At 36.5% G+C, this 13,968-nt stretch overlaps 1 protein-coding gene across 2 annotated transcripts in view; it reads left to right on the forward strand.

Annotated features, from left to right (window-relative positions):
• trim67 (tripartite motif containing 67) overlaps positions 1–13,968 on the forward strand; it is a 34,857-nt gene that overhangs the window by 13,316 nt on the left and 7,573 nt on the right. The window contains exons 3-9 of one of the 2 annotated variants that reach the window (XM_026233820.1): positions 1,315–1,437; positions 6,002–6,112; positions 6,823–6,976; positions 8,517–8,585; positions 8,802–8,962; positions 9,734–9,872; positions 10,869–11,172. In XM_026233820.1, the coding sequence (XP_026089605.1) occupies positions 1,315–1,437; positions 6,002–6,112; positions 6,823–6,976; positions 8,517–8,585; positions 8,802–8,962; positions 9,734–9,872; positions 10,869–11,172 (1,061 nt within the window). The remainder of the gene's footprint in view (positions 1–1,314; positions 1,438–6,001; positions 6,113–6,822; positions 6,977–8,516; positions 8,586–8,801; positions 8,963–9,733; positions 9,873–10,868; positions 11,173–13,968) is intronic. The other variant, XM_026233821.1, reaches the window with a different exon arrangement.

Consider the following 13,968-nt stretch of genomic DNA (forward strand, 5'->3'; position numbering starts at 1 on the left):
GCACTCAATATTAGCATCTCATTAAATATGCAAATGAATATCTAGTTAAAAATGAAGTGGGGTAATTATAACATTCAGCATGCATCCAGCAAACGTGCCATATGTCAGATGTTAACATGAATTTTGTTAGCATGTTTATGCGGTGCATATTAAAGGCTTTGATAATCTAAGGCCGGGGTTTTCAGCTACGGTTCCATCGACCCCCGGGGGCAGATATATAAAAATGTATTGGAAGTATAAAAATATTGAATAAATGTAAAGTTTGAAACATTAATTATCTCTTTACCCTGTCCCAGTCTACAGAAATAAAACCGATGCAGCTTAATATTCGTTTGTATTGAATGTTGATGAATGCAATTTTTTGCATACAATTCATACATGCACATGATTGTCATGAGATTTGAGTTGTATTCTGCCTGGAGACCATTGGATTATGAGCTCTGAGCTATTTTTACTCAAGTGAAGAGTTTAATGCCCTTTCATACTGCCCAGCAGAGGAGAGAGAAAGAGCTTGTCTATCAAAGCCTCTGTAAGTGATTTTCAGTGCAATGTGAGATACATTATAAAAGGTAGCAGTCACATGTGAAACGTCTCCTCTTCATCATGGTTGTGTAGTAGATGAAATGACTCCGTCCCATCAGTGTCAGTGTGTGGGTGTAGGTCTCACATCTGAGTCACAGCCGAAACTCAAAGTGAATGAACGATCAGTTCCTTTCCAAACTCCTACACCACAGACAACTGATCTGTGCCAGCTTTACAAAATGGGTTTTAAAGCTGACGTGTTTCATTTCTGTGCCACTACGGGCTCTAAAGAGAATAGCAAAAAAATTTATTTGAAATACCCCCGTTCTCCGTCTTGCACAAACAGGGAGTCCAGCACCAAGCTTCACTGGTCGAGCCCAGACCATATATTAAAACTAATATCATATTGTAACTATATTTCCACATTTTTAAATTATGGCTTCCCACATTTGCATATAAACACCATTTAGTATTCAGCAGTTTAAAAGATAGAAGTTTACAAATGTGAAAGGTTAGCCAATCATTAAAGAGGTCATTTTAATATATAAGTCAGAAAGGTGCAATAGCATTTTACATTTTTAGGTGAAAAATAATAATTAACCAACTTCAGCAGACTTCTTCTGGAGGGAGGTTAAAATGGTGCAAAAGTTCCATATTCAGGGCATCAAAAACTAAATCATGGAGACATAATGCATTGTTGTTTTGTGGTGCAAATTCTTGAGGCTCACTCTCATTATGTGTGTGTGTGTGTGTGTGTGTGTGTGTGTGTGTGTGTGTGTGTGTGTGTGACAGGAAAATGGGGTTGAATTTGAGGCATGTCTGGTCGCTCAGTGTGACTCTCTGATTGAAGCGCTCACTCGGCAGAAGGCCAAACTGCTCACCAAGGTCACAAAGGAGAAAGAGAGTAAGCTAAAGGTACGTTAACACACACACACACAACATGCACATCTCTTGTCACTCATTCCTATTCTAAACACCTTTAGACAGGGGTCCACACATCTAAAATTAAGAGTAAATTATATTTGCTAGTGTTTGTAGCATCAGCATATATTCTATATTCTACACACACACACACACACACACACACACACACACACACACACACACACACACACACACACACACATATATATATATATATATATATACATATTAAATAATTGTTCAACTATAACTATACATTTTGCAACAGTGAGATTATTTCCTAATTCAGTCACATGACATCATTCCTGGCTTCACCACACAGATGGGACAGAGCTTCTGTAATACACAGCACTGTTAGTGTGTCCTCCTCTGAATTTATGGAAAGCAGATTGAGTTTTTGTGTTATTTGTGCAACTCCATATGGTCAAAATACAGTGAGATCAGTGAGTTTCTTTAATCCGGCTGTGTGTAAAAAAAAAAAAACTAATATTTACTTATTTACTGTACTAAAATATAGCCTATAATCTAAATATTTGCACTAGTAGAAAATATTTATTTATTTATAACATTTTTTTGTTCATTTAATTCACAAATGTAAGTAAATTAATTTTAATTATTATTTATGTTTAATTTTTTTGTCCCCCCCAAACATTTATTATTATTATTATTATTATTATTATTATTATTTAAATGTATTATTACATTTTTTTTTTGAAGATAAAAATAACTTAAAATTAGCATGATGCTTCTAGTGCCATTTTCTTCAACTCTGGTTGTATTGAGGACCTCATGATATAAAAAGCCAGTTTTTCTGTTCTCTATGATCATTTGTGGCTAATAGTGTAGGTTCCTCCATCTTCCGGGGTCTGTGTGCTCTGCTCAGATAATCAAATGAAGTGTTTTTGTTTGCAGTGACAGCAGACGTCATTTTTTACTCTAATTCGTTTCTTCCACGCCAGTAGTCTGACAGCAGAGCTTTACACATGCCCTCTTTCACCACACTGAACACAGGATGAAGGGGGTTGGGTGTGAAAGTAAACCCGCTCAGTCCTAAGCAGTTATTACAGTGTGTCATGGAATTAATCCATAGGTTGTTCTATAGACTACAGTGATGCAAGTTTATATTGTGCATTAGGAATATTTAAATTATCCACAGTTTATGTATCAGAACCTGGGGGACAGGAAAGCAGCTAAATTTAGGAAACCCTGGTGTATGTATGGCTCTTTGCACAATAAACCAACCAACCAATCAGGATAAGGCAGGTAGATAAAAAAATAAAAAAAAAAATGAAATTGCGGTCTTGCTTTTTTCATATTTAAATATTCATCTCACACTATGAATGTTTTTAAGCATTATTATTATTATTATTATTATGGTACATTAAATGCATTGAACACTGTGTTTTTGTTTTGTTTACATATTCATTCTTTTCTAACGTAAAGGGTTAATGTTGGTTCTGTCAGTTATAATTATACAGTCATTCATCTCAAGTGCAAGAATAATTCAAGAGTGACTGATTTGCTCAGCTTGTCTTCACAATTAGACACGGATAGCAAAAAACCATGAGTGAATGTTTGATAAATTAAATCAGCTCATTAGCTTATTATTTCATTAATCAGCTTATTATTTCTTAGTATTTCAGGAAAGAACATTTAATACTATACTTAAAGGGATAGTTCACATGCTCATGTAATTTCAAACCCATTTGACTGGAATGAAGATACGTTTTATGACTCCTGAGAAATTTCTGTCTCTCCACTGAAAGTCCATTCAACCAAAACTTTGACGCTTCAAAAAGTTCAGAAAGATTTTGTAAAATAATTCCATATTCTATATTCCATCAAGCTGTAAATTCCGAGTTTTCAAAAGATTACTTAAAAATATAACTTATAACTTATAAATGTTGCAGGGAAAAACCATTTCATAAAAACTTCAATGGCCAGTTTTCATAAACAGTGCCTATTAAACAATTTCAGAACAAAATCAAGTTAAAAACAAAGTACAAAATTTCGAATTTTTGGTCTAAACTTAATGGAATATCATGTAACTTTACAGTAATTAAATATAATCTATAATCTTAAGAAGGGGTGAGTCCAGGGGCGGGGGAAGATGTTTTAGGTTGGGTGTGCTGGGGTGCGGGGGTGGGGGGTGATATGCTATTTACACTTGTCGTTGATGATGACCATTGTAGGATAAAAAGGCGTCCAGAACAAGCAGGAATCCGTTTAAGTCGGTTTTATAAGGCAGAAAGTGACAAAAGTTCCACAGCGCAGGGAAGAATAGTGCTACGAATCAAATAAAATAAAAAAAAATAAAGGAAGTAAATAAAACTATTCAATATTCACAGCAAACACGTTCAAGCCAGCAGTCTATTGCTGCGCACTAAATTGACTACCGTAGCCAACACACTGTCTCTGGCTTCGACCACGCTCACGCTACTTTCTCTAGACCTTCACCTGTCTACTAATTGCTACGATCATCATCTTAATGTCTTGACCCCGTCTACAGAACATACCATACTATCGGTAGATCTAACATAACATTTCACATACATCTAGTCAAACATTTCTACACAGGACATAACCTGAATATAAACACAGTTGTCCTATACGCAAAACAATAACACAAGAAACAATCAGATATACATTTGTTCACAGATGTAACATGGATTCGCCCGATGACGTCCACAGAAACCATGAATGATATGCATAAATAAACCAAGGGTTTGAACAGCACCGGTTTGAACAAAAGATGCTTCCAACTAATAAGAATATCCATTGTACTTGCATCAATAAATAACTTATTGCATCAATATATAACTGTATTACTGTGTCTCGTAGGAATTCTTAAACTCAAATGCCAAATTAGTAAAATGTTCATAGTAAGAATATATAACAAAACATGTACAGACTTTTACACTAGACATACTACATACGATACCCAAACACATATTATACAGACAACCCTTTTATGAATCCCCAGCATCATAAAAGTCCATATAAATATATATTGTGTGTGCATGTGTTTAAAAAGAGGGAATGTGCCCCATAGTCTAAATAAATAGCAAATAAATAGCTCAATTCTATTTATACACAAAGGCGTAGCTTGACGTTTGAGCTTGGAAGGGCCAAACCAAGCCAGTCGATTTGGTTAGTCAAACTTTTAAATACATTTTATAACTTCTGTAAACATACAAAGTCCCAATCCATGTACCATTAAAAGCGGGTTTTCTATGAATAAAAAAAGCAGCAGCAAGCGCGTGAGGTTGCCATTTAGTAACGTTAAATCTTACTGAAAATGGCCGATTAGGCTTCATCTGTCTTTATTTTGGTTAGGTTCAGATTCCTCTGCAGTTGTTGTATGTTGTAAAAAAAAAAATAAAAAAAACCCCACACAAAAAATCCATTCATGCCATGCAACAGCATGCAACAGGCAAGCATAGACTATTATCCGCCAAAATGCAGATTCGTCATGCGCCAACTTCTTACTCAAGTAAGATTGGGAAAGTCTATTAGTAAGTCTGATTTGATCTATTATTTACTTACAATAAATAACAATAAAATATATTTAAATGACTACATTATATGCATATTTACTTTTGAGTTGAGAGCATTATTAATGAACAAATATTTAGTAAAATCTTTCAATCATTAGGGGGGCAACGATTGAAAATATTAGGATATTTTGCTAATTACTTATTGTGAATAGTTGCAAATATATTCACCTCAGCATTGTAATACATTATAAACCAGTATGAGTTGAGTGTACATTTTAATTCTAATTATTAAATGGATGCCACCTTATTGGGAAAAAGCCCTCCCTACACTTACCCTAGCCCTGCCCAATATTTTATTACAATTTTATTAATAATAAATCCTTTTCTGATGTGATTTGAAATTAGAAAAAAATTATTCGAACCCATGTCGATCGCGTCAAAAGGAACTGAATGCTACACACTTTACCATCTACACCATTAAACCAGTGTACCCCATGATTTTCAGCTTTACCCTACTCTATACCATTTTAACAAACTTGTATCATCTAACAGTTTAGAGCTAACTTACTAAAGCACAAACACGTGTGATTATTTTTTCGGATTTGTCCGCAATTCTTCAGACTCAAGAAGCATGAGTCCCTAGACATACAAAAATCCCTTTGAACAGCAAAAACAACAACAACAACAGTTTTAAAATCTAAATGTAGTTACCAGTTATTACATGGGCTTCTCTCCATCCCAGGGTTCTTAAAATGGTTAAATCTTTATTTATGTGTGGTCATATCACCAATTTTGTTTAAGGTTATCTAGAAACAAGGGTTTGCACAACTTGATTGAGCTTAGCTTTTATTGAATCTGGATCATTCCCTTTAATTGGCTGAGACTGACGATCATTGACAGCCGTACAAATCTTGTCTTGCAGCTCTCTATAGTTATTATCGTATAGTTATTATACGGCTCCACATCTCTTTGAGGTGTTTATCTGACGTGACACTCTCAGCAGGAGTTCATCACTGTGAGCATGTCTTTGATTGAATGCCGTCTCCTCTCTGTTTCAGACTGTGAAGGATCAGATAACTCACTGCACCATGAAGCTACGACAGACCACAGGAATGATGGAGTTCTGTCTGGAGGTTATTAAAGAGAACGATCCCAGTGGATTCCTACAGGTACAAACAGACAAAAAACAAAGATCAAAAGATCTGAAATAATAATAATAATAGTATTAATTTTAAAAATCCATATTTCAAACAACACTGGTACATCCCTGTTATTATTCAGAGGTATGAATGAAACATAAAGCAAGCTGTGGTTTCCGATAGGTTCCTCTGAAAGCATTTATCTGGTGTTCAGACTTGCCCTCAGCAATTAAACTCTTTCAATAATTGATGTTTCATAGCAGCGAACCTTTAAAATATAGAGATGACAGCTCCAGATGAGCAACGCTGCCACTTTACTGAATTTTTCATGAAGTATCGATTGTGATGTTCCTTTGAGTGCCTTCACAAAGCATGTAATGTGAGTCAGAGATGCCTGCCCAGCAGAGATTTCTGAAAGAAGAAGTTGGCAGTCAACAATGTATTTTGAGGATCAAGAAAAACCAATGCACAAAGGAACAAAGTGAATCGCTGAAACACTGTGCAGAATGTTATGGACTACATCTTTCATATTGCACATCAGTGGCAACCTAGCAAACTACTAAATTTGTACAAAAGCTAACAAGCATGTCCTTAAAAGAATACTATTTTGTCATTTATTTTCATGCACTGTAATTCCAAACCATTTACTAACTTTTAACAGGAATGACATTACATTTTCTAATACATCACTGCTGATAATTATCATTTCTCTTCTCCTCTTCATTTCTTCCTTCTTCCAGATCTCAGATGCATTGATCAAGCGTGTCCAGGTGTCTCAGGAACAGTGGGTAAAAGGTGCATTGGAGCCAAAGGTCTGCCCAGAATTCGCCTTGACCGTCAACACTGACCCTCTGATGCAATCGATTCTCCAGCTGGACTTCACCCAGAATAAAGGTAACGTGTGACAACACACCTAACACATGAGATTTAACGTTTGCTGTTTGTGGGCACCAGTGTTGGGGGCATAACGATACAAGCAACAGACGTCACATGATCATGTTACGGTTTTGGGACTGTGAACACACCGTGCATGTTTTTGCAGTATGGCAGGTTCACACATACTCTGTCTGCAGTGTATTTTTTTCCGTGCCCATGTTAACAGAGTAGAGTGTTCACACTGCATTGCACGAAGTTCTTTATGATCCACAGGATTGCTTTTAAATGCAAAAGAAAGAAAGCAGGAGAGCTGTCTGTTTCTGTCATTGGTAAGATTAATTTAAAATGTTTGTGATAATGTAAGAAAAGTAGACTATAGGCTGTTTAAATGTACTTAACGTATACATCTAGAGGTAAAAAGCATTGAAACATTGCATATATTATTGCATTTAAACCTGAATGTGTCTATGAAGATTGTATTACTGTAATGTGTAAAAAGAGAATCACAGTGCTGAAAAAGCATTTTCATTAACATGATGAAACACAGCAGATCTGAACAGAAGATGCACAATAGGAACCAAATACCAAACAAAATGATCACTTTTATTCAGCAAGGAAACATTAAATTGATCAAAAGTGGCAGTAAAGACATTTATAATACATTTCTATTTCAAATAAATTATGTTCTTTTGAACTTTCTATTCCTCAAAGAATCCTAAAAAAACAATTGTCTTGAAGCAAATTAGCCTATTAGAATGATTTGTAAAGGATGTTGTGACACTTAAGACTGGAGTCATGATGCTGAAAATTCAGCTTTGCCATCAGAGGAATGACTTACATTTTAAATGTAATTTACATTTTATTTTTCATTGTATAAAAAATTTAAATTAGCACATGAATTCCTCACCTTGAAGTCAATCTAGGTGTATATGACTTTCTTCTCTCATACTAATTCAGTCGGAGTTATTAAAAAAATTGTCTTTGATGTTTCAAGCTATTTAATGCCACTCAGTGGGTGTTGCATTCCATCGGTCCATGAGAAGTTTAATAAAAAGCGCATCCAATAAAAAAAAAAGTTTCTAACATGGCTCCGTGGAGTGAACAAAGGCCTCCTGTAGCGAATCGATGTGTTTTTGTAAGAAAAATATGCATATTCAATGGTTATAATCACTTTGATCTAGCTTGCGCTCACTGTTGCAAAACGGAAGCAGTTTAGGGGGAATGACGTATGAGGTTAGCATTTTGCTTTCTTCAACACTGGTGGTCACAGTTATAAAGCTAATAATATAATATGATTTTGAATAAGAACTTAATAAGATTCTAGAATGTGGATTCTAGAGTCTAAGGACTAGTAAACAACAGCTTTAAAAACAACAACAACAAAAAACTGCAGTTAAAACAATAATGGAAACACAACCAATCTTGAAACTCAAATTCATTTCTTGTCAAAGATCCAAAAGCAAATTGCATCATTCCCAGTTTCATAGACAATTTTCCCCTCAGTGTTACCTCTAGACTCACACATGCAACACTTGCTTTGTCCGATATCATCTTTCAGATGGTCAGGAGGCTGCTTTATTGAAACAAATGCATGCAGGTGACCAGAAAGAGGAGGAGAGCACAGGAGGTATTTCAGAGCTGCTACAAACTGTTCCCCTAAAATACTGAACCCCTCCTAAACCCACTGTCCTGTTTCCTTTATTTGTTTTAGAGGCACCAGTGACTTTCAGGAAGTGCTTTCTCCCATGCATGTCACTCCACCATTACCCTGTTTAACCCTCTGATGCCTCTGTGGTTGACAAGCAATGCTTTAATGCGTACTCTGTAAAATTCTGTCTTTTAGCGGAGTCCCCCACAGTGCCTCCTGCACCACTGTTGCAGTTGGAAAAATGCTGCATGTGGAACAACAGTGCCACTCTGGCCTGGAGGATAACTACAGTCCAAGCCCTGCCTGTAGAGGGTTATGTGCTGGAGCTTGATGATGGGAACAGCGGGCCTTATCGGGTATGTATGTTGCAGACATTTCGTGAAAACATTAAAGAATAATACCAACTTGTGGAAAATGGGCATCCAATGTCTCCTTTAAAAAAATAGCCAATAGCGTTTAGCATCACAGTCATGAACATGATTTGCTGTTTATGTAATGGATGCAAGTCAGCCTGGGATGCTATGAAAAGCTAGCCTACCATGCAAAATGGTGCTTATTTTAATTCTGTTTAGAACCATGTCATTAGAACCAATGACGTTGGTGCCATGACCCGGACGGGGGTGAGGTTTAACGAAGGCCATCTAGTAAGAGCTGTGCTAGTGATGCTATTGGCTGCAGTCTTTTATGTCTTTGTTAGTGTCATATTCAAAGTTTGGTATAGACAGATGACAGGATGAAAATGAAATACACAGTAACTAAGGACAGTAACATAAACAAAAAAAGTCAATGAAAGTAAAATTAAGCAATTAAGAAATAAATAACTGATAAAGTATTACAGTTCAAGTGTCCACCTCCCATGCCAGTTGAAGCTGGTTCATATAGGGCAAAATTCGGACTAACTAAATTTGTGCTGTTAAATAATGAAAACTGCTTTTCCTAAGTAGGGTTGCAGGAAGCTTTTTTTCTGTTATCTTGTTTTTAAAATTCTTAATATTATCTGCATCTCTTTGAGAAATCTACAGCTTATTTTATCTTTCATGATAAACATGTAGTGTTGTCTTGTTTTAACCTATGCTTTCTGTTTTTTACCTTACACCTTTTTTCCTCTTTCTCTGTCTATGTTTTAGGAAGTGTATGTTGGGAAAGAGACCATCTGTACAGTGGATGGCCTTCATTTCAACAGTTCATACAACGCTCGAGTCAAAGCGTACAACTCTGCTGGTGTGGGAGCGTACAGCAAGGTTGTCGTTCTGAAGACATCTGATGGTGGGTCTTATGGTCGTCTACATCACACAGTTTCTTTCATTCACCTTTAATAGGGTCTCTGAGTGTTCTTAAAGCTCCTATCTATGACGTTCATGCACAGCTTCCACATTATATATTCCCTTTCCTCGGTGGATCCCTGCTGTGGATGCGTTTCTTTAATTAGTTTTTTATAGGAAAACTCCTTTCGGCGCTTTAGCCACTCTGCTGATCAAACTTCCTAGACATATAGACTTCAACTTTAACTTCAGGTACATGGAGACTTGAATTGTTTCAGGTATTTAGTCCTTGAATTAATTTGACTGAATATAGTATATATATATATATATTTTAATTATTTAGATTTCATTTATTTATTTATAGGTGTATAAGTCCTGTGACTGGTCAACATTGCTTTTAACTTTTGCACCATTTTAAAAGAGCCCAAGACCAATGGGATTAAGATCCCAGTAATAGTTACATTGGCAGGACCTAGATTGCTGTTTGCAAAACTACATAAACCAGGGGTCCTACAGGACATGTTTAATTAACATGAGTACATACAAGGATTTGATGCTAGATTTGCCTTACAGGCCCTCAGCTACCAAAACTCCACTTCTAAGAGAGCATAGTAGCTTCGATATTTCATTCCTTCAACACTTTTAATAATTCATGTGTCACTGAAGGAGTGAATATGTGCAGCTGTAAGATCAGTAAATTATAATGACTAAACTTACACTCTTTTATACCCTTGTTAAAGGAGCTGCAAACTGTTTTTGTTTTGGTAATATAACACATAAAATGTCCCATTTATCTGATATAATCAAAATAACTGTCCTAAAAATCACTGGGCTCTAAAAAAAAAATCTAAACACAAAAATTAACAGTGAACCATAAATGTGGTACTAGAAACACAAGTCAACCACTGTGGAATGCTATATCGAAAGACTCAAAATAGGTTTTTGAACCACGACAGATTATTCTGGCTATCACAAACTTTATTTTATCTTTCCTTTGCAGTGGCATGGTTCACTTTTGATCCTACCTCAGCTCACAGAGACATTGTCCTGTCCAATGAAAACCAGACTGTGACTTGTAACAGTTACGATGATCGCGTGGTGCTCGGGACGGCTGCCTTCTCCAAGGGCGTTCATTACTGGGAACTTAGTGTGGATCGCTATGATAACCACCCCGACCCCGCATTCGGTGTGGCCCGGATTAATACGATGAAGGACATGATGCTGGGGAAGGACGATAAGGCTTGGGCTATGTATGTGGACAACAATCGCTCCTGGTTCATGCACAACAACTCCCACACCAACAGGTACACATCCTAAATGTTCTAGTGTGGTGATAAATATTACAAGCTAGGTTTTTGACAGATTTGGTTTACATTATTTTGTCCATGCACCAGCTCTTAGACAGGAAGGGACCATCTGTACAACACATAATATTTGTCTATCCATTGAAAGTCCAACCGAAATTGTCAAGCTGGAAAAAGTTCAGTCCATACGAATTGAGCAATTAAAGTCCAAGTCACCACAGAGTCCAAGTCCAAGTCTTCCAAACAAACAATCAGTTTATATGATGAAGAGTTTAATGCAGGCTTTTTATTCATAAACTTTGATCAATGCACATCAAATATGGTTAACGGCTGCTCAACCGTACTTGCTTTCGATGTCTAAGAACCCTGTCTTCATGAAAAGTTTTTTCAGACATCGAAAACCTCATAGGGAAAAATGATGAGAGAAGTATATTTGTGTCTTGTGTACCAAAGATGAACGAAAGTCTTTAAATTATGAATTTGAGGGTTAAGGAATATTGCTTTTAAGTGCACCTGGGAAACATTAGGGAACAGTAAACCAAAATAACTAAGTCTGAATTCAAAACAATGGAAAATATGAATTTATATCACTTATTTATATATGGTGTCATAACTAAATGTGAAGCAAACTGTGAATCGCTAGAGCCTTGATTTCAATTGTTTGTGATATTAGATACAGACACTTGAAAAAGCAGAGAAGTCAAGAATTTAAGGCAACATTTTTGAAGCAAAGAGGAGATTTTATTAATACAGATTTTATAACTTTTTACAAACTTTAAATGAAACCTATATTCATCCCATTCTTGGATGTTAAAGAGCCAGTAAGATGAAAATTCTTAGCTTCCTATCACTGTTTATAAGTCCTGTACAATAGGTTTAAATCCATCCAAGGTTAAAAAACATTGTCATTTTGTCAAAATATCATTTTAAAATTACCTCAGTTCTCAGAGATCCCCAAACGGTTCGCGCGAAGATGTTCAAAAGATTCAGTTTCCTTAAACCCCACCTTTCGGTTGCATACTGTGTTCTGATTGGTCAACTAACATAGTCAGGTTTGATTGGTTGTTCCGCACACACCTCCACGGTAAACAATGCGTTAGCCTCTGTTTGGGGTGTATTATGTCTTATTCCTCTCATCACGAAGCAAACAGTAAAATAAAAAACTTGAACAGTCTCGCTGCTTTTTCTTCTGTGTGTGCGTATTCAAGCCGCGCGCTTCAGTTTGAATCTGAATAGCGCGTTCAACGCGGTAGTGTGCGAAGGGAGACATGAAAAACAGACATCGCGTTGTTTTCATATGGATTACTTTATCACAGAATATCTGTTTTCAGCAGCACTTGTTTAGTTTTAAAGTAGACATGTCAAGCTTTCTATAGATATCTCTCTCATGTCTCTTCCTTGAGTATTCACAGAGTTACACTTCATTTTAATGACGTGTTTGTAAATGAAGATCAGCGCAGAGAAAGGCTGCTGACAGCACACATACTGATAAGACGCTCGGGAGAAAACAAACACATTACTTCATAATCATACTTCGCGTTGTGATTGGGAGATGCTCGTTGGTCTAAATAAAGTTGGTAATGAACCCTCTTTTATGGCCAAATGCTTTGAAAATCCCGCTGTACTCACCGAGATTAGAAAAGCAGTCATCAGTGAAATGTTGTGAACACAACAAGGATTTGTTGTACTGCTCTGGTATTGTGGTAAAAATGAATTTTAGCCATTGGTTCTTCTGATCTTCATTCTTTGGCAGTGAAAATAAAACAAACTTGCCTTTACAATTAAAAACACACTGTCTCCTCGACATGATGCTCTCACACCAACCAGAGCGTCTGTGTGTGTGTGTGTGGGGGGGGGGGGGGGGGGGGCAGGTCAGAGTTTCGTTTCTCACAAGACGGTGGGCGGAGATTATTATGCAAAGTGTTCCTAGTGACGTACATAGAGATGGGCAAAAGATTTGAAATCTATAACGACTCGTTTCAGCGATTCAGAGTCGACTCCTTACTTTAGAAGCCAATAACTTTATAAATCATGTACTTTTTGGTGTAATTACTTTGCACATTGTTTACACTGATGGACAGCTACATCATACACTGTAATACAGGTAATTTTTTATTTCCCATCTGTGTGGCTCTTTAATGACATAAATTAAACTGAATGAATTGATTAAATTACTGTACAGCCTTCCTGTAGCTCCAGGGAAAGCAGTAACTTTTCCCATTCCACTGTTTCTATGTGAACATGTCAGATCATTGCATTTGTGTTTTGTGTCTTTTGCAGTTTCTTGCTCATGACACAGTATACTAAAAACACAGCACTTAAAGCTGCAGTAGGTAACTTTTTTAAAAAAATATATATTTTTTTTTACATATTTGTTAAACCTGTCATTATGTCCTGACAGTAGAATATGAGACAGATAATCTGTGAAAAAATCAAGCTCCTCCTCCCAGTGTCCTATTGCCATTTGCAGAAACTCCATCGCTCCCGGTAAGAAACAACCAATCAGAGCTGCGGTCCGTAACTTTGTTTGTGTTCAAAATGTAGAAAAATGTATATAAGCGAGTACACCATGCATCCATTTTGCAAACCGTGTTTTTGGCTTGTCCTGAATCACTAGGGTGCACCTATAATAAGTGTTTATATTCGGACTATTTTAGATTGCTTCGGGGTACCGTGGCGGAGTAACCCAGTACCTTTGTGATTCTTCATAGATATAAACAGAGAGAAGTAGTTCCAGCTACGATGTTCTTCCGCAAGACGCAAGCAGTTCTGATTATTAACCGCTAGAGCGTCAAA

Source organism: Carassius auratus, chromosome 45 (genome assembly GCF_003368295.1).
Source record: "Carassius auratus strain Wakin chromosome 45, ASM336829v1, whole genome shotgun sequence".
Lineage (NCBI taxonomy): Eukaryota > Metazoa > Chordata > Actinopteri > Cypriniformes > Cyprinidae > Carassius > Carassius auratus.